Below are 21,781 nucleotides of genomic sequence, written 5' to 3' on the forward strand. Positions count from 1 at the left end.
AATTTGCGGAGGCCCACAATAGGTGTGCAAGTGTTCTGCGGTGTTTCCTGGAGGGGTGTCGAGGCACAAACCCGACCTGGCACTGATGGATAAGAGAGAGGATGACCTTGACGAGCCTGGCATGGAATATTTCGGCCAGAAATTTGACATCCATATTGATCAGGTATATAGGTCTATAGCTCCATACGTCCAGAGGGACTTTGCCATCTTGGACCAGGAGGGGTATAAAGGATTTATTGGAAATGGTGCCAGGAAAATTTGAGGTATCTACCTTCTTGAAGGCCCCATGGAGCATCGGGGTTATCAGGGTCTTACAGGTTTTAAACATTTCTTAGAGAACTCCTCACCCGGCGATTTGCAGATGAATAGGTTAGCAATCACTTCACTGATCTCCTCTTGTGTAATCTTGCTGTCTAGGAGAGTTCAGCCTTCCTTGTAGAGAGAGGGTATGTGAAGGGAATCAAGAAAGGTGTCCTTCTCAAGCTTGGGGCATTATAAAATGATACGTAGTGGAAGACAATGTCCTCTGGGCGCATCAACAGATGCCCCTGCACATTTGTAATGGCTGGGATCGCCAATTATGCCTCCCATTGTCTTGACTGGGATGCCAGCAAAAGCCCAGCTTTCTTCCCCAGCTAGTAATGTCTGCTCTTGAGTTGCAGCAGAGGTGTAGTGCTGATTGAGGGCACATTTAGCAGCTTCCAAATGGGTCGGATTTGGGACAGAGAAGGCTGGGTTTTATGCGACTGCGGATCTGCCAACAACCTCATTCAAAAGTCTCCTCTCAATTCAGGCTTTGTTACACCAGATGGCAGTAATTTACATAAGGAGGCCCCTTCCAGTGACTTTAACTGCCGTCCAGAGTATGTGGAGGGAGCCTACTGAATGGGGATTGTCAGAGTGGTACATCCGGATGTGTGAGTTTAAAAATCGCTTGTCATTAGGGGGCCTGTAGTAGGCTGTGCTAATTTGACAGCCCCTACTAGAGGTAAGCCTGTGTCTCAGAGAAATGGAAAGCAGAATTGTACAATGACTCTAGATTCCCCCAAGCAAGATGTAAGATTGGAATGGGTGATGTAGTAGAGGGCCCCATTTGAGGAAGTAATCTGTTCGAGAGGATGTGCCATGAACCATCAAGTAACATGAGTAATCTTTATCTGCAGGGTGTGAGAGCGCCACCATACGTTGGTGATGCTGTGGTCAGCGAGGGCATCCTTAAAGACAGTCCTGTCAGTGGTGTTGTCTGTGTCAGGGGTGCAGTCCAGAATAGGGTCAATGTTCCAGTCCTCACCCACGACAAACCTTGTGTTCCCAAAATCTGTTAGGAGTTGTGAGGATTTGGGGTGTACTATATGGTATGGATGGGTAGCCCTACTGTGCAATACATTCACAAATACCATCTTGGTCAGGTACGTTTATTCAACCTTAAGCTCAACCGTGGGTAGGTCTGGCTGTAAGCAGTAAGGCTTAGAAAAGGGACAATGTGTAAAGCATTTAATAACACCAAACAACAGAATAAGAAAGTGAGACGATCAAAAAGAAACAAAGCACCAGGTTAGACTAGATTTTTATGACTCTTTAGAGACCTTAACCATCAAAATCCTCCAGAGTATTCCGTAGATAGAGATTTTTAAAGGAATAAATAACTTTAGCATCAACCGCAAACAAGCATTGGTCAGCATACATTCTGGAAACTTTTGAAAAGTTTGGAAAAGATAATTCAGTTACACCGGCCCGAGTTGGGTATCCAAGGACTGAGGTCCAAGGGCCACCATAGCACTTTTACAGCAAGATTCAAACTTTACAGGATGACTACCTTAGATGATAACACAGTGGCTTTGATGCTGAGGGATACAGGCTCAAAGATGCTCCTGATGCTCTGTGGTCCAAGGGGGTGAAGTCCAGTCGAATCATTGGTCCACAAGTGAGGGTGACTCTGTCCATGGATTTTGGGGTCTCATGAAGTCCTGTTTGCAGGGTTCCAACACAGCGACCAGGGTGCAGATCTTTGGTGGAGGGTGGTGCCATTCTTGTGTGATGAATCTGGTCACAGCCAACACTCATGGGCCCAGCAGACAGGGGTGTACCTTTTGGCTACCTCTGAATTATCCTTGAAGCTGCCCAGCAGCGGCAAAATATCTGCAGTGGCTACCAGCGGTGTGACTTAATCTTTTTCAACTTTTGTGTCCACACTGCCGTTCTTAGGGGAGGGAAGGGGCAGGGTTTTGGTGAGGGGTGAGCCAACTGACTCAAGGAGTCTCTACTTTGGACAGGGGCCAGGAATTAACTAATTCCCGGGCCAGGCATGCAGAACAGCATCCAAACTCCACTAGCCCAAAGTGCAGTCACTCTGATGTCACTCTTTGTATGCCCTCAACTGGTGCAGAGTGATCTTTTTCTCGTCCTCTCCAGGTCCAGCAAGTACTGAAGTCTCGGGTGCCAAGGGTGCCCATTATATCCCAGTAAAGTGCCCAGAGGGGACAAGGTGGCCACTAGCCAATGGGCTACTTGGTCCCCTCCTCTCTGGTGACACAGTTGTGGTGATGTGTGGCATCTTGCTATCCCAGAGTGCAACATTCCCGCCACAACCAACATGGCAGAACCCTTCTTTGGCTGTAAGGGACTTGGTAGCTTACCTCCAGAGGTGTGTGGTTACCAGGGGGTACACACCTGTGGAAACCCAGTTTGTGAACTAGCAGGCCTCAGTTGCACTCTGAGTCGAAAAACTAGCAGCTAATAATCCAAATGGGGAGCAAAAAGTGGGGAGGGGGAACCTGCAAAAAGCATGTTTCTTTACTGGAGTTATGAGAGATGTGCCAGGAAACTGCTTTTGCTTGCTGTGTGGACATAGATGGAGTCCAAAATGGGTGTGTGCCCCTGTGTTTCGAATTTGGCAAAGACGAACCTGCACTCGGGGCTGTCCGAGTGTGGTGTGCAGGAAAGATTTGCTAAGGAGTATGGCAACCCCACACTTCTTTGTAGAGTTGGCAGCTGGGGGATCAACAGCGTCTCCTGGATTGGTCTGGCAGCTGTGAACCACCCTTCTTACTCAGTTCCTCTTCAATTTATTCGCCTCCATCTTGGAGAGGTGCGGTTCCTTTCAGCGTAATATCAACACACTTGTGTTTTAGGTAGGTCAGGATCCTCTGTCACTTAACATACCTATTCAGTTTGTTGACATTGAGACAAAGGAAGTCTGGGTGTAGGCGTAGTTATGACCTGTGTGGATGTGTGTGTGTGTCTATGTGGGTTGGTTGGTGGAATGGGGGGATCGGGGCTAGACATTGTAGATGTAAGGATCCAGTGACACTTCAACAACAAGAGATGGAGACAAGAGGGGTATGAGGAGGGGGGTCAACACGGACAGGAAGGTCTTAACCTTAATCTGAAAGCTAAGCTCCACTGCCTGTTGCCCAGAGGGTTTCCCAGTAATGGATGTGGTCTCAATGTAATAATAAGAGTCATATGGGAAGCACAAGGTCTGAGCTGCCAGGGAATCCTAGAGAGTGTGTGTGTTGCTCTCCCTCTCTCCCATAATCATGAAGCCCACTTCAGTTGGACTGTTATATTAGGTGCAATGCATGGGACACCCCCACTTATGCCCATGGGGTAGATACTAGGGTCATTACTTGGTAAAAGGAAAGTAGCAGCATTACTGTAAGGTTAACAAACAATTTCTGAGGAATTCAAGGAGGGGTGGATATCCCCGGGATATGTGCCGCAGGAAGCCTATGGTGCCCCAACACTGGAGTCACAGATGTCCAAAGTACCAGCTAAACAGTTCCCAAATGGCCAGGTGATGTCAGACCCAGGTGTGAGAGTCCCCTCACCAAGATCCCACCAGGGAGGTGGCAGGTGGTACTCAGAGGTGTGCAACGGCAGGGCCTGTCATTTTATTTGTGTCCTACAGTGTGGAGCATGATTTGTCCTGGTCAATAGATAGTGCTGCAAACCGCCTGTTGAGACCTACCCTGTCCGAGTTCCTATGGTATAAAGTGCAAGACCTATCAAAGTGGTGGGCTTTAGTAAGTGGTTGGTCCTGACTGCCCAGGTCTGAGGTCTCACACACCAGCGCAGGCCCCCACAACTCCGTCTCTATTAGTGTGAAACTCTGTGTCTAAGAAGTTCTCCATGGCATCTGGTTTGAAACAAATCTAGTATGTGGTTGTTCTAGATAATGACCATTACTGCTGGGATGAGTAGCCTGTATTTGATGTTGTAATGGCAGAGATGAGGGTGAAGGGCCAGGAGCTTCTTCCGGTCTCATATGCAAAGTCCACTATGATATGGATCTGCTGGCTAACTAGTTGGAAAGGGCCCTGGTGCTTCTTGGCTGCTTGCAGGATGGTCTCGCTATGAGCATTTCAAAGTAGGCAGGCACTGATTGCTCTCTGCTGGGAGGAGGGATGGGAGTGGTGTGAGTGGGGTCTATGTGCTTTCTGGAATTCTAGCAGTTCCTTGAAGACAGTACCCAGTAGTTGTGAGAGCAATTTTTTAGGAAGGCCATCATGTTGTCCCTCCCAGCATTCTCCTCGTCGCCAAGCATCTGTATGTTGTTCCACCGAGATCAGTCATTCAAGTCATGTAGCTTTCTGTTGGAGGTGCCAAAGCTTTGAGCCCCAGTCAGGTTGTTGTCCCTCGCCAGTGAAGATCCTCCAGCCGCAAAATCACCTCAAAGAGATCTAATTTGTGCTGAAAGGCCATTCATCGTGATCTCAAAATCAGACAGTTTGCGACTGAGCTCTGCTATTGCTTTGAGGATTGTCAAAGGCTATTCGTGTTTTCAGGCAGTCCAGGATTTTGTGCCTGAGAGAAGGAGAGTTGGTGTGAAGCATTCAAGCTTCACATACGGCAGTTCTGGGGACTGCGCCTAGCCAGGTCTAATAGCGGCAATGTGGAGCTCAAGGAGTGGACAGAGTCCTGAAGGACGAGGTCTGGTGTTGGTCCGGAAGCCATCTCGAGGAAGATGTGGAGATGAGGGGAGTATGAATATGGATGTAGGACTCCCATAGGCAATCTAGGATGGGTGTATCCACCCGCAGGGTAAAGAGGTTGGGGAGGACAGGAGAACCTGGGATTTCCTGCTGGGAAAGGTCTTGGTCACCGGTATCCAGCCTCCAATTCAGTTGCTAGGGATGTAGGACTCCCATAGGCAATCTAGGATGGGTGTATCCACCCGCAGGGTAAAGAGGTTGGGGAGGACAGGAGAACCTGGGATTTCCTGCTGGGAAAGGTCTTGGTCACCGGTATCCAGCCTCCAATTCAGTTGCTAGGGACACTGGTAATCGTGTACATGGGGTTCTCATGGTGCCCAGTGTAAAAAAAAAAGCAAGGTGACACCTGTCCCGTGAGGGTGGAGATCTCTTTCTTGCAGTTGAATGAGGTCTTGCTGGCATGAGAAAGATGAAGAGTTTGGCAGGCCCTACGGTGATGAATTTTTACTTCATTATTTGCTTTGCATAATTTAACTACATATATTTGCTGTGTACATTGCAGTTGTGAATCATTTTGGAATGTTTTCCTTTCATTGCTGTGATTATTTGTAAAGGTGTGCTTTCAACCTGTTAACCTCCTTTTTAGGTACCTCGTGGTGAAATAATAATAAATGTCTTCTTTGACTTGCAAAGTGCATTCCAGAGATTTTTGTCAGCTCGGTCATTAGTGAAAGCAAAACAATATTTGAGCCTATGGTCGCCATGACATGCAAATCGCTCAACTTCTACCCAGGAAGATCGTGCTGCGCAGGAAATTCAAAGATAAAGTAGTCCAGAAACCAGCTGAAAATACGGAGCCTCGTATGTTTTTAGTAGTTTATCGGTGCGCTCGAGGAAGGCCACACACCAGAAAAGGCATATGACTTATGCATGCCTTTCACAAATGGAATCAAATGATTTTTAAAAGGCAAGGCCACAAACTAATGAAAGTGACGGGTGTGACATGGGTGTGATTAGAAGCCCACATAGAGATCACAACACGGGCGCTCGACCCTAAAAATTGCTTTATTTAAAATCAGTCACAGACATGGTGGACTGCTGACCCCAGCAGGCCACCATCCCTGTCGTTTTAGCGTTTTCCAATGGGTCGCAAATCGAGACCTACCTCAATAATATTCATGAGTTCGGTCTATTTGCAACCCACAGTAAATAACAAAATGTGTCAGACACATTTGTACATTAGGGTTTGTGATTACCGAATAGCGAATTGCACAAGTTTGTTATTTAGTAATCACAAATGATTACCTTTTTACAGATGGACATATATTTGCACAGAATTAATCATTTTTTTCTTTTAGCTGCTATACAAAGCATACATGCAATACAATAGCATTAAAAGACTACATTATGTAGTCTTTTTCTCATTTTCCTTTTGCTGTGCTACCAAAGTTCACCATTAAATGACTTTATGGAAATACATTTACCTTACCAATGGTCAGGGCCATTGTAATTATGCAATTGTGCGGCCGTGCTGATTTTTGTATAAATTTGCCACATCTGCCACATAATCCATAATCTGCAGATTTTAGAAAAAAACTGTTTCCGTTTCAAACGGTTCAAAAGTTACTAGCAAAATGCAGTGACATGTTGCTGTGCACTGAAAGGCCCTTTGCAAAGCTGGACTGGTCACCATTTTGTTGCTTGTTGGTATATTTGGGTATTAAAGTGGTACTAATGGGTTGCAACCAGTGCCCAGAAAGTGTTACCAAGTTTAAAAAATGCCAAATAAATGAAATAATACTATTACAAAATGTGCTGCATTATGCGACATAATTTGCCTTTTTTTTCCACATAGTTTAATCAGTCCTGTTGCATAATTTGGTCCTCTCCTGCCGCATAATTCCAGTGGTCCTGCCAGTGGTGCATTTACTACTATTCTTAACATTTTAGGTAGATTATTAATATTTTAGTTACTAAAAAAAGGTATACACCATTGAAGACCATACCAGGAATATATTTACTAAACTTTCATGCAACTCAGGGCAGCGAACAGAGTTATTGTGTGAAAGGGAAAAGGCAGAAATGTTCCATATTTACAAATATATGAAGCATTTCTTCTCTCTCCTTGCCCTCATGCACTTCAAGCAGCCTAGCGCCAATGAGGCACCCTTGCACAATTGTACAAGGGTGCCTGTGGTGCAAGGAGAATTCGTTTGTGCAGGAAGGGATACCTTCTTGCACCGAAACAATCTCTTGAGACATTTTCCTCTTTGTATGTGTCCTGCAGTTTGCAACACATATAGAAAAGAGGAAATAACGAGAAGAAAAAAGTATTTTTCTTCTTGTTACGCCATCCTCTGGGAGGCGTAACAGTTTCACACAATCCCAGGTTTACAAACCATTGCAAATCTTGGGATTGCGGGAAATCCATAGGTGGATGCATGAGAAGACCCATATTGCACCCATGGAACACCTCCCAGAATGAAATGCATTTAATTCACTAAGCCAGGCGAGGTGGCGCAAATAGCCCCTTGCATGCCTTTGTAAGCATCTACTAGCATTTTGCATCATGGATGCGCCACAAATGTGGTGCAACCAGGACACAAAATTAGGAAATACGGTTAGTGTGTTTAATCATTCAGCTTCTTTTCTTTAACTACTTTGAAGATTTTTAAGAAATCAAACTTTGACGTGGTCAGAGAAAAAATCATGAGCTCTATTGAAGTAAGTAAAATGTTCAGGCACAAGCAAATTAATTTAGTAAATGGAGGTCCTAGAAGTCACGTTGTCAAATAAAATGTGTACAAAGTACAAAAGACTGCCCATGTTGCCGTGTGCTTTTGGGAGACATATATCACAACATGAAGTCCTTTCTAAACAGTTACTTTGCATAAAAAAAAAAGGAGTGGATCATACTACAGAAATGCTGATTATGGAGTACATGTTAGATTTTTTTAAAAATATCTGTAGTTATTAATGTCATGTTTATTTGCTTCTGAACAGATCCTGGAGGAGTCAGATATTGACAAGGATGGAACAATAAACCTCTCCGAGTTTCAGCACGTAATTTCAAGATCACCCGATTTTGTCAGGTAGTGTTTTTCCTCTGTGGTAATAACTGCATTGCTGTACAGTTTTTTTGTTTTTAAATTATAGAATTCAGTAATCCGAGTTCTTCTGTTAATACAATTTGTGACAAATGTAGTTGCAATTTATATTAAGCATCTATTCTTTAATATGGCCACTCCATGATCACACAGGCACTCTTTCTATCTGAACTGGAGCCCATCTTGAAGTGAGCTGACTTGTGTTTGCTTACTGCAAATGAGCTAGGTCTCGTTCCTAGTTTCAGATTGGATTGCAAGCTCAAGGCAAAAAGAAAGCTAGGAACGTGTTTTAAAAATCTATCATTTGTCCATTAGACAGAACTAACAGTTACAAAACTTGAGGGGAAATCTAACAATGATAGGGTCTGCTTCCCATCTAATGACCATTGTTGCTTCACTGCAATAACAGCAGTGGGTTCTCTAGCTAATTCAGAATGTGAATTAATATGTTTGCTTTATCAGACTGACTCTGGCTTGTGCATCAGCTGAATGGCGCTTGCCTCTTGGCTTTAGAAGAGCCTAATAATCCTGGCCAAGAGGCTGGTGCACTATAGCTGTGAATTGCAAAGATTTGGAATATCTATAATCCCTAATAGCAGTGAGTGGCTCTTGAGGTTATTAATATTTTATGCTAATGGAATACTTGGTTTAATTGCTCAACAAACTATGTCCAATGACTCTCATTCCAAATGAATCTATAATGAGGGGTAAATCTTCACTATCATCGCCCATTTTCTCCTAATTCTCTGTCGGTAAGGATACTAGAAAATCCACATCCTTGCAAATATGTTAGTGAACCGTTGGTTGCCTCTTTTATCTTCCTTGATGCACCAGGATCAGTGTGGTTCATACCACATAGGACCATTAGACTAAATTGCCACCATCTTCACAACTATTCACTTTATGGTAAAAACATTTTGGGTCCTCTGGTCGTTTGGCCACTTCATACGAAAGTCTTTTCACTTTAAAGAATAGATTTTTTTTTTCAAGTCCTGGGTTCCTCTGTTTTGTAGAAACCTGACAGTACCGATCACGGTCAGCAGGAAATTGTTGGAAAAGTTTGCCTTTGATGTGGGAATAGGCTGTGGTGCCTTATCTCAGCACTCTTGTTTGCACTGGTGGCAGAGCCTTTGGCATGCTGGATAAGGAAATACCCCCGTGCACAGGGCTTCCAATACAGTTGCAGTTGTAACGGGGGTGGGGTGGCGCACGCGGGGTGTGTCGGGGGGGAAATATTAAAAAAATAAAATAAAAAAAAAAAGCCTTACCTGCACGCCGTGCTACCTCGCCGCTCCTCCGTCTCCTCAGCAGGCAGGTACAGGCTCGGAGCCTGCCCTGGGCCAATTCTAATGCTGCTCAGAGTAGCGTTAGGATTGGCTGGGAGTGCCCAGCCAGACTGGGAGCTTGTGCCTACTCTCTCCAGCCTGGCAACACAATGCCGGGCTGGAGAGAGCACACTGTGCATTTGTGTTTGGCCGGCCCGAGACAGCCAGCCAAACATACATGCACACAGAGGTGAGTGTACAGTGCACACTCCTCGTACCTGTCATCCCCAATGCCCCGCTCCTTTAACAATGAAAGGATAATAAACTTAGTTTATTATCCTTTCATTGTTAAAGGATTTGCAGTGGTTGCTACTGGCAGGCGGGCGACGCGGCATAGCGGAGGAGCTGCCACTGTTCCAATAGAGAAATGACAAAAGGATCGAATATCCGTCTATTCTATAGACATGTTATTTTTCTTCGCTGACCCTGCTGCACTATACCATGGCTGTTGGAAATGTTTGCAGATTTTACCAGATATTCGGGGTTACTATTAATTGGGAACAGGCTAGCCTTTTTCTTAAGCAGTAATGGAAGTGGCATTCATAAGGCGACCACCCCAATAATGTACAAGGTGATGGCTACTATTTAAACATTAAGGTCACTAGAGAGAAGGCAACCCAATATGAATGTAACATGAATTAACCACTCATAAAGTTTAAGAATGGTACTACACACTGGAGTAAGCTCCCATATTCTCTGCTCCTCCATCTTTATCTTCTATTGAAAATCCAGCCCTTAAAAAAGAGTTGAATCTTGTTTTTGTGTTTTTTTTGCCCTCTTGCGTGCTTACCTTTTTTTTGAATCCATGGCCTTCTATAAGCTGCATTTGCTGTCTTGGAAGACCGTTTTATGTGTTAGCAATCTCCTCTGCCAGAATGATCCATAAGCCTTGCACCTGTTTTCTTTTTTGAAACCATGTCCTTGAGACAAGTCTTTCCTTCTTTCTGATGGTATTTCAAGTGTTTCACTTAAATAACGAAATTGTCTTGTAAATATTCAAGTAGAGGCCCTATGCTTCTTTTGCCTAATTGAATGTGCAATGCCTGCTTGCTGTAAAATGTTATCTCGACAGGACAAAATGATCAGAATTTCTGAGCATCTGTTTATCACATGTGGTAAACTTACTCCAAAACATGTTCCAGGTAACAATAGCTAGAACCCTTATTGCTAGGTGCGAGTGTCTTGCGTTTCCAAAATCTGAGTTAGCTTCTTTGAGGTTACATACTAATTCCACTAGTGCAAAGCCAGTGTTCATTGCCTTTCAATGTCATGCCCATATCAGCAACACTTTAGAGCAGCATATTGGCTTCTTTGAAAGATGCAGCCTTTCGGTCTGAAAATGTTGTCAGTTTAATTGCTTGAAGCCTAGCTGGAGCTCAGCTGTTTTTTGCCTTTCTTGCGTTGTAAGCGGTCTTGCCATTTTTCCAGACTACTTGGGAAGGAGTGAGAGTAGAACGACAGAATAAAAATAAAATTATTTTATTGTGATTCTGGGACTTGGCCTTTGCTCCCCCTTTTATCAAAACTCCCACTCAGTCATCACCTCCACAAGTGTATGCTATAATGGAACTTCTAATGTAAGGCAGAAATGTGTTGGAAATGGATATGGTGGCTTATCCATTGGGAATAGAGCTTCTGCTTGGAGGAAGACTTGAGCATTGCAGCCTCAAATTCTTTTAAAGTGTCAGTGTTCTTTTAGCGCAGCTTTGTATCACTTGCTTGCCTGCTCATGCAAAAGAGGGAAAGCATGGACTAAGAATACCAGTATAACAAAGACGGTCATTTTATTCTTAAGGATCCCTGTTGGCAATCTCTGGTCATGGTGTGATGTGTAGTCAGGTAAAGACCGATGGCTGCGTGGCTGTGAGTTTTCAGCAGTGTTTATAGTGTTCTTTTCTCCATAGACACTTTTTTGTTTGTGGTGCTAATGTGAATTTTCTGAGCTTATGCAGTCAAAGTCCAAAGGGTGACCTCTTTTGTGATATTCAGCAGTGTACGGTGCTCTTAATTCATGTACAATTGACTGTTTCCAACCTTCATTATGATGATGTGTGAGTGATGTTCTTCAGAAAAAAGTGGTTTAATGCTGGCCACAAAGAAGTAACTAGGCAGAAGGCACAAGCCTTAAATGGGGCCTTTGGAAACTTGGCAAAGTCCATCCTTGGGCGGCCACTAAATCGTATGGCCATGGTGATGAGAGCGAAATTACTTCCGACTCTTGCATATGGGACCGATATAATGAGAGAGGCGGAGGTGGCCATACTTGATAAGCTACTACTGAAATCATATAAACAAGTTCTTCAACTACCTAGATTGGCTTCCCCGGCCCAAGTCAATTGGAAATTTAGCTAATAAAGCAATCATGGGCAGCATTTGTCAAGGAATGTTATGAACTACATCTAGCCCTTAAAGGGAGGGACTTTAGCAAATTTAGTCTGGCAGGAAATCAATCTTGAGAGGGGCAATAATATGTTTAAGGAGTATTGGGGAAAAAGGTATAGCCCGGCTGGAGCTCGGCTACTTGTGGGGCAGCTCACTGCCGGTGCCAGCTTTCAGAAAAACAGTTAACAAATCAGCTGGGATTCTAAGCCGACTAGAAGATATGGAAACTCTATTGAAATTATCACATGAATGGCTAGTCCTAAACTCATATGCATTGGACAAGGAATCATGTATCCTGCCCGCCTCACTAACCCGAAAAACTAAACAGAGCCTCTTATGGTTGAGGTTGGTAGATATACCAACTCTTGACTTCCTACCAAAATGGAAAATAGAGGCTGAGTTGCAACCAAATATATGCAGACTATGCCATCAGACCAGGGAGACCTTAGTCCATGTGTTTTGCATATGTCCAGCTCTGGGAATCCAGAAAAGGGAACTACTAAAAAGAGAATTTATTACCCTAGGAGTTCGATCCTGTAGATCAGCTGTTATGACAGCTCTCGACCCAAGTAACGAAAAGTTAAATATCAGACTAATTCAGTTTCTGATAATCTTGTCCGCCCTGGTGGGCCTATCCAGTTTATCCAGTTCACCCTAGGTAAAGAAAGGGACTGTTTAGTTACTTATCGTTGCAGCCTAGTCTACAGATATTAGGTGTTTTCAACGTGAGGGTCCTCTCCATTTTTTGCACTCTTAATAACAGGCTGCATTGCTGATAAAGGTATTAAGGCCCTAGGGGTCCCTAATGTGAAGGTTCTGATCAACTTGAATGTAACTTCAAAAAATATGTTTGTGCCATAGAATTGTAATAGGGGTTTCTGTGTCCTAATCATGAGGGCTTTTTAAAATGTTTGTTTATTTTTTAATGATCTGTAGAAGTTTTAAGATCAATTAATATTGGAAAGTACATGGTACAATACCCCAGCACGTTAAATGGGAGGATTCCAAAAATCTGCTATTGCATTTTTTTAGATGTCTTTTATGGGTTTATTAACTAATAAAGTATTTTATGACTGAAGTGGTTTAATGCAAGACATAGGAACATTTAAATGTGGTCACGTTAATGCCCTCGTTATTCTTGTTTTAGCTCCTTCAAGATTGTGCTCTAATGAACCAGGCTACTTCTACTCACAGAAGCCACTGGAAGCAGCTTACGAACAGCTTGTTGGCACTTTAATGAAATAATTCCATGGATCGACCTCTCAGAATTGAAAATCCTTCCTCCACTTGGAAGAAGCCTCAAAAAGCTATGTGCTCTGGACTGCCATCTGCTGTTTGAAGCAGCTTAATTAGTACAATAATTCATCCTTAGCTGTGAAACTGTATGTGACTTTCTTGGCTATCAAGTGGACCAGACCAGGCTGTGGTGGAACATAATGCAGCCTCTGTGCTGCAGTAACGCCACTGAATCAAACAGTGCCTTGCATCTATTTGAAAGTTTTGCTTTTGATTTTACTTAACAGGCGTGTTAAGAGCAGTTATTTTAACTAAACTGTTTTAAAATCAAAGTGATAGAAAGGACAATTGTGTTGTATGCAACTATGCAGTTATCATTTGGGATGTTCCTCCCCTTCCTTATCAATCTTTATATCTTTACTGTTCATATACATTGGGTATCTGCTATTTTCCGGTCTCAGTCACCCATTCACCATAAAACAGGCAGCAGGATTGTAAAGCTCTGACTAAACAAAATGATGGCCGACCTACTTGTAGCCACTTTACAAACAACTTGGGTTGCCTAAAAATGCTCAGAACTGTGACCCTCCCAACGCACAAACCCCTTTCCCTCTCAATTTCCATTTGTGAGTCTTAATGCATAAGGTCAGCAGTGGCTTCTTTGCGTCACATTATTCAACCACATTTTATAGAAACATCACACCGGAGTTAACCAGAAGCTACCATATCACCTCTTTCATGTCAGTTTCTTTATGCAGCACATTATAGAGCAATAAAATGCTATATGAGAGGAAATCCTATCCTCTGTCTGTGAAATGGAGACGCACCATGTACTGAGAGACGTACTGTATCTGAGAGGATTGAAACATTTCTGTTTTTTAATCTCTGTTTTTGGAGACTTCATTTGCCTTTAGTTTGCACGTGTGAGGATAATAGAACTATGATTTAACAATTAATAGTACTTAAAACTGTGTTTTGTTTAGCACTGGGGCGTGTGCAGAAGTTTTTAATTGGAATCCTGTTTGGGATCTTGCACATTATTGAGCATGATTTATTTTAAAAAAACAGCACTTCCAGAGTAATGGAGTACCTGGCCCCATACCTCCGTTTGTGGCGGTCCACGTTCCCATCCTATTGCCAACAGACTTTCCAATCTTTAGAGCATCTGCTGCACATTGATCCACGGGTGCCCTATATTTCAATTGAATAAACAGTGGTACGTCTCGTCTGATCGAAGCTCTACTACTTGAAATATTGAAAGATGTTGGAAAATACTGTGGAAAAGATTCTTTTTAGAAGAGAAAACATAAGCCATATAAGGAAACAGAACTCAGAGCGGAACTGCAATAATTTACGCCAGCACGATTCAGAGGTCGGCTGAGTAAAACACATGTCGTGTGCACCTGCCATCCATTGTGTGTTACGAAATGAAACTGTTTTTATTTGAAGGTTAAAGTATAGTTCGTGTTTACTTTTGATTGTGGTATGGTGGAATTAGCACAGATTATGATATGAATTAAAGTACTCAAATTTGATACACAATCAAGGTGTAGCTAGGCATTTCACAGTTTTTGACGTTGTGAATGTTCACTGCTTGCGTCTTCATGGTTCCAGAACTATTTGGTGACTTGCAGTGCGTGGATTACAGTTGGACACAATTTTTCTCATTTATATATTATGATAAAATGTACAGATAGTTTTCTTCGTCCTAACATGTTTGCATTTTCAGATTGATCCAGCACAGTGTAACTGTAAATTTTGATACTGTTGCTTTCAAATAAACACAACAGAATTTTAACCAGTTTTCAATAATCATTTTTTTTACTTTGTGATCTGATAAATGTTGTTTTTTTGTGAAAAATGCTCAAATAATCTCACAATGTTGGTAAAAAGTCTGAAATCAAATTTTTAGAATCTAATGAAATGACTCGAAAAAAATCTTTACCACTGAATTGCTTGGTGTTGTGTTGGGAATTATGGCAGATTGTGGTGATGTCATGTGGAATTATGTGTGCGAGTTCTGGGAAGGAATCTAAGCAATATGTTTAGAATGTTGGGGAGTTTTTCTGCTTCAGGAACCAGCTTTGTCAGCATACGCCTTGTATGGGAGAGTTTCCTTATGATTGTGCATTACACTACATTTTCCATCGGCACCTGACTCGTTTGTTTGATCCTACAGTTGGTCTTGTGTGTTTACGCATAAATTCTGAAGTGTAAATTTAATGACATCTATTGTTGAAGATGGATAGGTTGTGCTATCGAATGGATTAACTTTGGTTTCATGTTGAACATGAGGTAAATGTTATTTATTATATATTGTGGGTGTAAGTTTACTCTGTCACATACCTAAAAGTGGCTGATCTGTTTGCTTAGGTGACATGAGGTGACAGGATTAAGCAGGAAATTGGGGGTTTGACCCCAAGGCTTTGCCTTTAGAGTTGATGGTAAGTAGTTAATGCTTAGTGCAGAAGGTGATGCATAATGCGCAACTCAGAGAGTCTTTGTCACATGTCATTCCACTCAGAGCATGTATTGTAAAAATTAATTGGTGATTTGTTTTCCTGTAGAGAGACTAAACTAGGTACACCACCAATCAGTAAGAGCCACTAGCTCATTCTGAGTTTGAAATAAGACCCAAAAATAGATTCAGTGCTTATGCAGTAATGTCGCTCTTACTCAAATAAAATGGGGGTTATCATTGACTAATCTCTGAACGCTCCAGTCACACATCTTACTGTGTGGTGCATTTACAAGTTCCACAACCAGGAAAATATGTTTGCCCTAGTTATTTAATGTTCATGAGTGTAAGGCTAGAGAACAGCAGGATTGTACTCTGCTGTTTGGGACTCTCCAAAAGCATTCCTCAATAATAACGTTACACACAATTGGTCCTTGTATGGTCAAATGGTATTTTGAAAGCACAGAGCCTATTCACCGAAGTTCAGTCTAGCTGATTGGGCTACCCTGAATAGTCTGGGTGCAGGGGCACTTGGCATTGTTCAAGGAAAAGCCAGTCACTTCATCAGCTGATCTCCAAGGCGATATTTGAGGCAGGGGCTCACTGGTGCTTGAAAGAGGCCAGCACTCCTGTAGTTAATTTTGAAAGTGCACCAAACATCAGAAACCTTATTTTAGTACTGGCCTATCATTGCCTGAATTTTTGATTGCTGGATCACCCACTGAACCAACCAGATCAGCAGTTGGACCTGAGCTGGAAGTTGAGGGTCTAACTGCAACTTACCATGATTGACCTACAATGCCCACATTACTCTGGCTTGAAATGGTTGGGTGCAGTTGGAGGTGCTGCAAAATGGTCAGAGACCAATACAGGATTATCATACTTTCAGACCTAGAATGCTATCTGCAGGTCCTGTTCCCCTAGATGAAGGTGATGTCCTTGGGGTGGTTCTGACCAACTAGACATATGCACATAAGTAAGCAGCGCCTTTCTCTTGCTTTCCTAGTTGGGGATGTTTTCCTCTCCAAATAAACATGATAGCCTCTTCTTCATGGGGGGAGTTTCACTCTTTGGAGCCTGAATCTTCCATAACTTTCTTCATAGGCCTTGGGAAGGTGTATTTTGGGTGTCATACCAAATAGTGGCGCTATGTGTATTGGTCTGAGACTCTCTTAGACTCTCTGTCAAATCTGTTTATTGCTAGTCAATGCTTAGCACAAAAGGAGTGGACCTCAGGTTCTGTTGCAGGGAAGATGTTCTGATTGCAGGATATAGATCAGTTTTCCACTTAACAGGTCTTTCAAACCTGAAAATATGAGATTGGTTTTATATCCATAGGGTGATAAAGCTTTTTGTCCCATTGGGAAATAGGATAGACTTAAAAATGTCCTTCTTTTTAAGCCAGAGGCAGCTGTCTAAATATTCCAAAAACATCTCTCCAAGATGGGATACTTATATGTATGGAACATTGAAATCTAAATTATTATTATCCACATATGTTTGGAAGTTAATCAGATTCATCTGTTTTTTTCCTCAGCACAAAATACATTCATTATGAATTACAGGGGAATGGAAGGTGAGCTTTCAGGACCCCCACAGTCTATCCTACATAGGCATCTGATGATTAACAAACTTACATTTTGTATTTCATTGTTATGAAAGTATTGAGGTCCAATAATACAGGAGAGATGGCATTATAGATGTCAACAATGGCAGCAGCGATGAGAGCTTCCTCTTTCTTTGACAACTAAGACGTTCGCCCAATGGGTAACAATGGAGTCTCTGCCAAACTGTTGATAGAACCTACACTGCAAGTCATCAACAAAGATTTGCCATGTTTGTGTGGTTGAATCTACTGGATCTCTTAAGCCCTCCTAATCTTCCCAAAGAGGCTCATCTCAAGAAGCTCAGAGGAATGAGACTAGCTGTACCATAACCGCAGATATGGATACATTTTAGTTTGAAACTGTTTATGTATATGAATAAATGAATATGAAAAATGCCCTGTCAGATAAGTAGCCTGCTTGTGTTAATTGAACTCAGCCAGTGCTTAAGACACAGGGTTCTAATTACCATGTAATGTTTGCTTAAGGCATAGGGTTCTAACTACCATGTAGTGTATGTGATTTACATAGCACAACCACAGATATAAAGCATTGGAGCCATGTACATTATGGAGGTTTAATAATTGGTATTCCAGAAGGGAGTGGGGCTGAGGCATACTGCATGACTTGTGGTAGTGCCAGAGCTGTGGGTTTGAGGTTGCCACTGGGATCTCTTCAGCGATCGCCCGGCAAGGAGGTGGATTCTGTGGCCTTCATTGCTGAACATACCTTGGATTGAACAACCTACAGAATATCTCCCAGCAAGGAAACTGAACGTGACCTACCAGATGGTAGGTTGTAGAAGATCCCTAAGACACACTGATAAACTAGCTGTATTAAAATCACGCTGCATGGGACCATACCCAAAATACTGAAAACGTGTGTAGAGGGAGTTTGTAAGCATACAAACTCCCCTTCTTACTTTAAATTGAGGCAGGTATTTGGAGAAAGCAAATGCCTGTTTCTCCTATAACCCTGTGAAAGTAGAGTTAACTAAAAGTTTATAATATGACCTGCTTTCATCTGCAAACTTGGGCTAGGTCTGTGCACCGCTATTGTCATTGGTTGCAGAGCTGGTGATGTAAAATTGCACCTGCATACCAAAAACACATAAACAGAATACATTGGTGGAAATCTGAAGATGACACTGACCTGTTTGAGATTGTTAGATGTGTGCTATATAGCATAATCAGAATGTGACCGCAGAAAATCTGGCAAAGTTGATGCTCCTAGAGGTTTTTCATTATCACACTTTTATATTAACTGTTGGAATCCAGCACTAGAAAGTCGAATTATTCATTCAATGTTACTTTGTAACTGATTCATGATACAAAACTTCTCCTTGTTTCAAGGGTTTTTTAAGTCTAGGTTAGCCTAGACTTTTTGATTTTTCTAAAATTATATGTATACTGTACTTACATAAAGGGGCCTTTTCTCAATTGTAATTAACAACTTATACATAAGGTGAACATTGCTCTGTAGTGTGTTAGTTAGTTAGGCGGAACAATACCTGAGGGGCAGGGTATGTGCATGTTTGGATAACTGGGAGGAAACTAACTCTGTATCCACCATTTTCCCCCAGAAAAAAGGCTGACACAAGTGCATGTGATGTAATGTCCCAATTACTTACTGGTAATCTTCATTACTCCTAGTAAAACAAAGCAAACGTAAATCCCTGGAATGGAAATGGCTCCTCATTAAATTCTTCCCAATTAAAAAATCTACATTGACTCCCTGTCCATAAAAGGCTAGTGTTCAAAGTTCTCACATTCAGAGCCTTGTCTTATAAGGGTCTCACTAATTTTCAAAATCGTTTTCAATGGTATATCCCTCTATGTGCTCTCGGATCAACCAGGCTTAAGTTCCTCAAGATTCTGCATATTAGACGTGCCCTGAATGAGTGGCTGCTCTGAATGTTATTTTAGAGCTCATGAAAAGGTGCTTGATTAAATGGTTGGTTCTGGTAACAGTTGCAGATATTTAACAGACGTAAAGAAGGGGCCCAGGACTCTGGTCTGCAAGTGTTATTTATTCATTTATTTAGATGTTTTAAATATTGCTATCCGTCTTTGTTGGCTTCTTCATAAAGCTAGATGAGTTACAATATGGGGGAATTAGAGTCTAATGAGGGAGATGGGGTCCTGGTCGGATATTCTTCTTTCACTATCCCTAGAAGGGGTTTAATAAAATGCCCACTGACACAGCTGTTTCCACGCTAATATTTTAATTGTGTTCCACCCAATTAGAATTCATTAAATTACACCAATATGTTCCACAGTCTGGACCCCTTGACTCCCAAAGATCTGCTTTCAGATTTGCTCTGTTCGGGGGCTTGCTGGGAGGTAAGCTGACATTGATGACCACAGATTTCTTTTGTGCAGCCACTCCCCGCTGGCACCCAGGATCTCAATTATCAGTCAGTCGTGTGTTTCGTACATAGGGCTTTGAATTTTATGGAACCAGCAGAGTGCTTTCAACCCTGGCTTTATGTGGTTGCTCTGCAACAGATTCGGACCAAACCTTGCAGCTTGGTTCAGCAGCCTCTGAAGTCTGTTGATGAGCTTTCTCCAGAGCCCAGTGTAAATGGCATTATAATAGTCTACGTGGCTATAGCAAGGGCTCTTATCAGTTCTATCTGTTAGAAAGAGACATGGAAGTGAAGGATTGATGCGCTCGACCGCCAGGTGGACCTGGGAATAAAGTAGAGTTCATGATTGAATATAACTCCAGGTGTCCTAGCATTCAGATGCTCATATATAGGTGGACAATACATACAGCAATAAAGTGAATTCTTGCCTCCATGATAACGATTCCTCTTTTGGCTTTGCTCCGGTAAAGGAAACTCTTTCATCCAGAAAAATACATGGTCCTGGCAGGTAAAGATGTTGGCCGGGTTTGGTAGCCTACTTTCTAGCTAAAAATGTACTGTATTTGGGTATTGTTCCTCAAACATTTGGAGGTTTACCTGGTACTGCTGTAGGAGTTGTACCAGTTATCTTGTGTAGGTGTTAAATAGAGGCCATGAAAGGGGTGACACCAATGGTAAACCTTCTGAGGGGAGAATTCCATTGATTCAATTTGGATCTGTTGGCTGCAGTTGGAGAAGTAGGGCTGGATTCACTTCAAAGCAGAAGCAGTGACATAAGTCTATTCACCGAGCCTGCTCAGCTGTAGGTCGTGTTTTACGATGTAGAAGGCTGCTGTGAGGATGACAACTAGGACTGTGTTATTAATTTAATTCACATACAACAGCACTTGTCTCTTATGTTAGGCGGGGGTTTGCTCTAAACACTGATCTGTAGTCTTGAAAGGTGAGATTAGGTTCATTGTGTGGTAGGAGGTCTTGCATCTTTACTTTGTATGATCTTGCTTAGGTAGGGTAGGTTCGAGATATGCTGGTACTTGGTCAAGGCTTTCAGGTTGGTGCATGATTTCCTTAGCAAGAGGTGTGATGGTAGCATGTTTCAAGAAGCCGAAAGCAGAAAAGGTGCATTGAACACCGCTGTGAGATCTGCCTTGGGAGAGTGGAGGAATTATTTCCTTGATTCTGATATGCTGAGTTTTGCAGGTGTTGGGGATGTTTTTGTCCCCTGGGCCAACTTTGATACTTCCTCTTTGGTGAATGGATGCAGGAGAAGAATGATGACTGAAGCAGAGCCAAAGGGAGAATAAGGAGAGGTTTCAAGGTTGCTAGGGATGGAGTACAGGATTTTGGTCATTTTTTTTTTTCCCAAAGAACAGCAAGAGGTTGTTAAAGTGCGACTTAATCAAAAATGGAGTGTTTTTGAGGTTTATGAGTTAGTCATCTTGTGTCAGATGTTAAAGATCTTCCTAATTTGAGTCTTGGCTTCATTGGTTCGTTTGACCAGGTAGGTCTTTTAGGCCCAGATTTAAGAGGACTTAGCTCTTCTTTAAGCCACATTAGCAACATTTTTTTAACTCTAATGTGGCCCAACCGCCCCACACTCCACAGGAGATGTGCACTGGACGTTTTTAAATCTATGAAATCTCCCATAACGGATCCATGGTCCCTCACATCTGTGGGTGTGTGTTATGTGTGTCTGCTGTCATGTTGTATACTTGAGAACTGTGTGGGGGGGGTGTAATGGCCCCCATAAGTGCATGTGTATTTCATACAAAATATAGATAGAGAGGGTGAAGCAGCAGCCAGATTAGCAATCATAACTGCCTTTACTATGTGATCTTTAATATATTTTGTAATTTCCCATTGCATTATGCTGATTTGATGAAGCCAGCATGGCAACTAGAGCCTATTAGTAGTTATGCCCATAGGTAGAAAAGCCACTCTTTCATCTTTTTGATTCCATGGTTACAAGCTAACGGCACTGGCTTTTGCAGCTGCAGTAGGACTTCTGACAAGTCTAGGGTGCCAGTCTTGTAATGTCACTAGGCTCCAGATCAAGGCAAAGGGCTCCATAAAGGGCAGCCCATCTCTCAAGCAACTCAAGAATAGAGGGCACTGAGCTCTTTCTAGAAATGAAACAAAGAAAGTGGAAGAATTTCTCTGGAGGGCTTGGACTGTATCCCTGATCTTCCAGCACGGTAAATGCAGAGCTTTACACAGGCACATTTTGTAGTGTTGTCACTTTCTCCAGGGCTAACGCTTTGTTGCACCGAGGACAACGATGTTTGGGACAGTGCTGCTGTGAATAATAGGATGTCCGAGTGAGTCTAGGAATGGATCAGACTTGAAGCAACCAAGGTTATGCATTTA

General features: G+C 42.5%; 1 protein-coding gene across 1 annotated transcript in view; it reads left to right on the plus strand.

The window, feature by feature from the left end:
• The window catches only part of CIB1 (calcium and integrin binding 1), a 57,790-nt gene extending 43,008 nt beyond the window's left edge, over window positions 1-14,782 (plus strand). Inside the window, exons 6-7 of the mRNA XM_069222663.1 lie at window positions 7,938-8,026; window positions 12,896-14,782. Of these exons, the coding sequence (XP_069078764.1) occupies window positions 7,938-8,026; window positions 12,896-12,917 (111 nt within the window). The 3' untranslated portion in view covers window positions 12,918-14,782. The remainder of the gene's footprint in view (window positions 1-7,937; window positions 8,027-12,895) is intronic.
• Window positions 14,783-21,781: the final 6,999 nt, after the last annotated feature.

The sequence above is a fragment of the Pleurodeles waltl genome, chromosome 3_1 (genome assembly GCF_031143425.1).
Source record: "Pleurodeles waltl isolate 20211129_DDA chromosome 3_1, aPleWal1.hap1.20221129, whole genome shotgun sequence".
NCBI lineage: Eukaryota > Metazoa > Chordata > Amphibia > Caudata > Salamandridae > Pleurodeles > Pleurodeles waltl.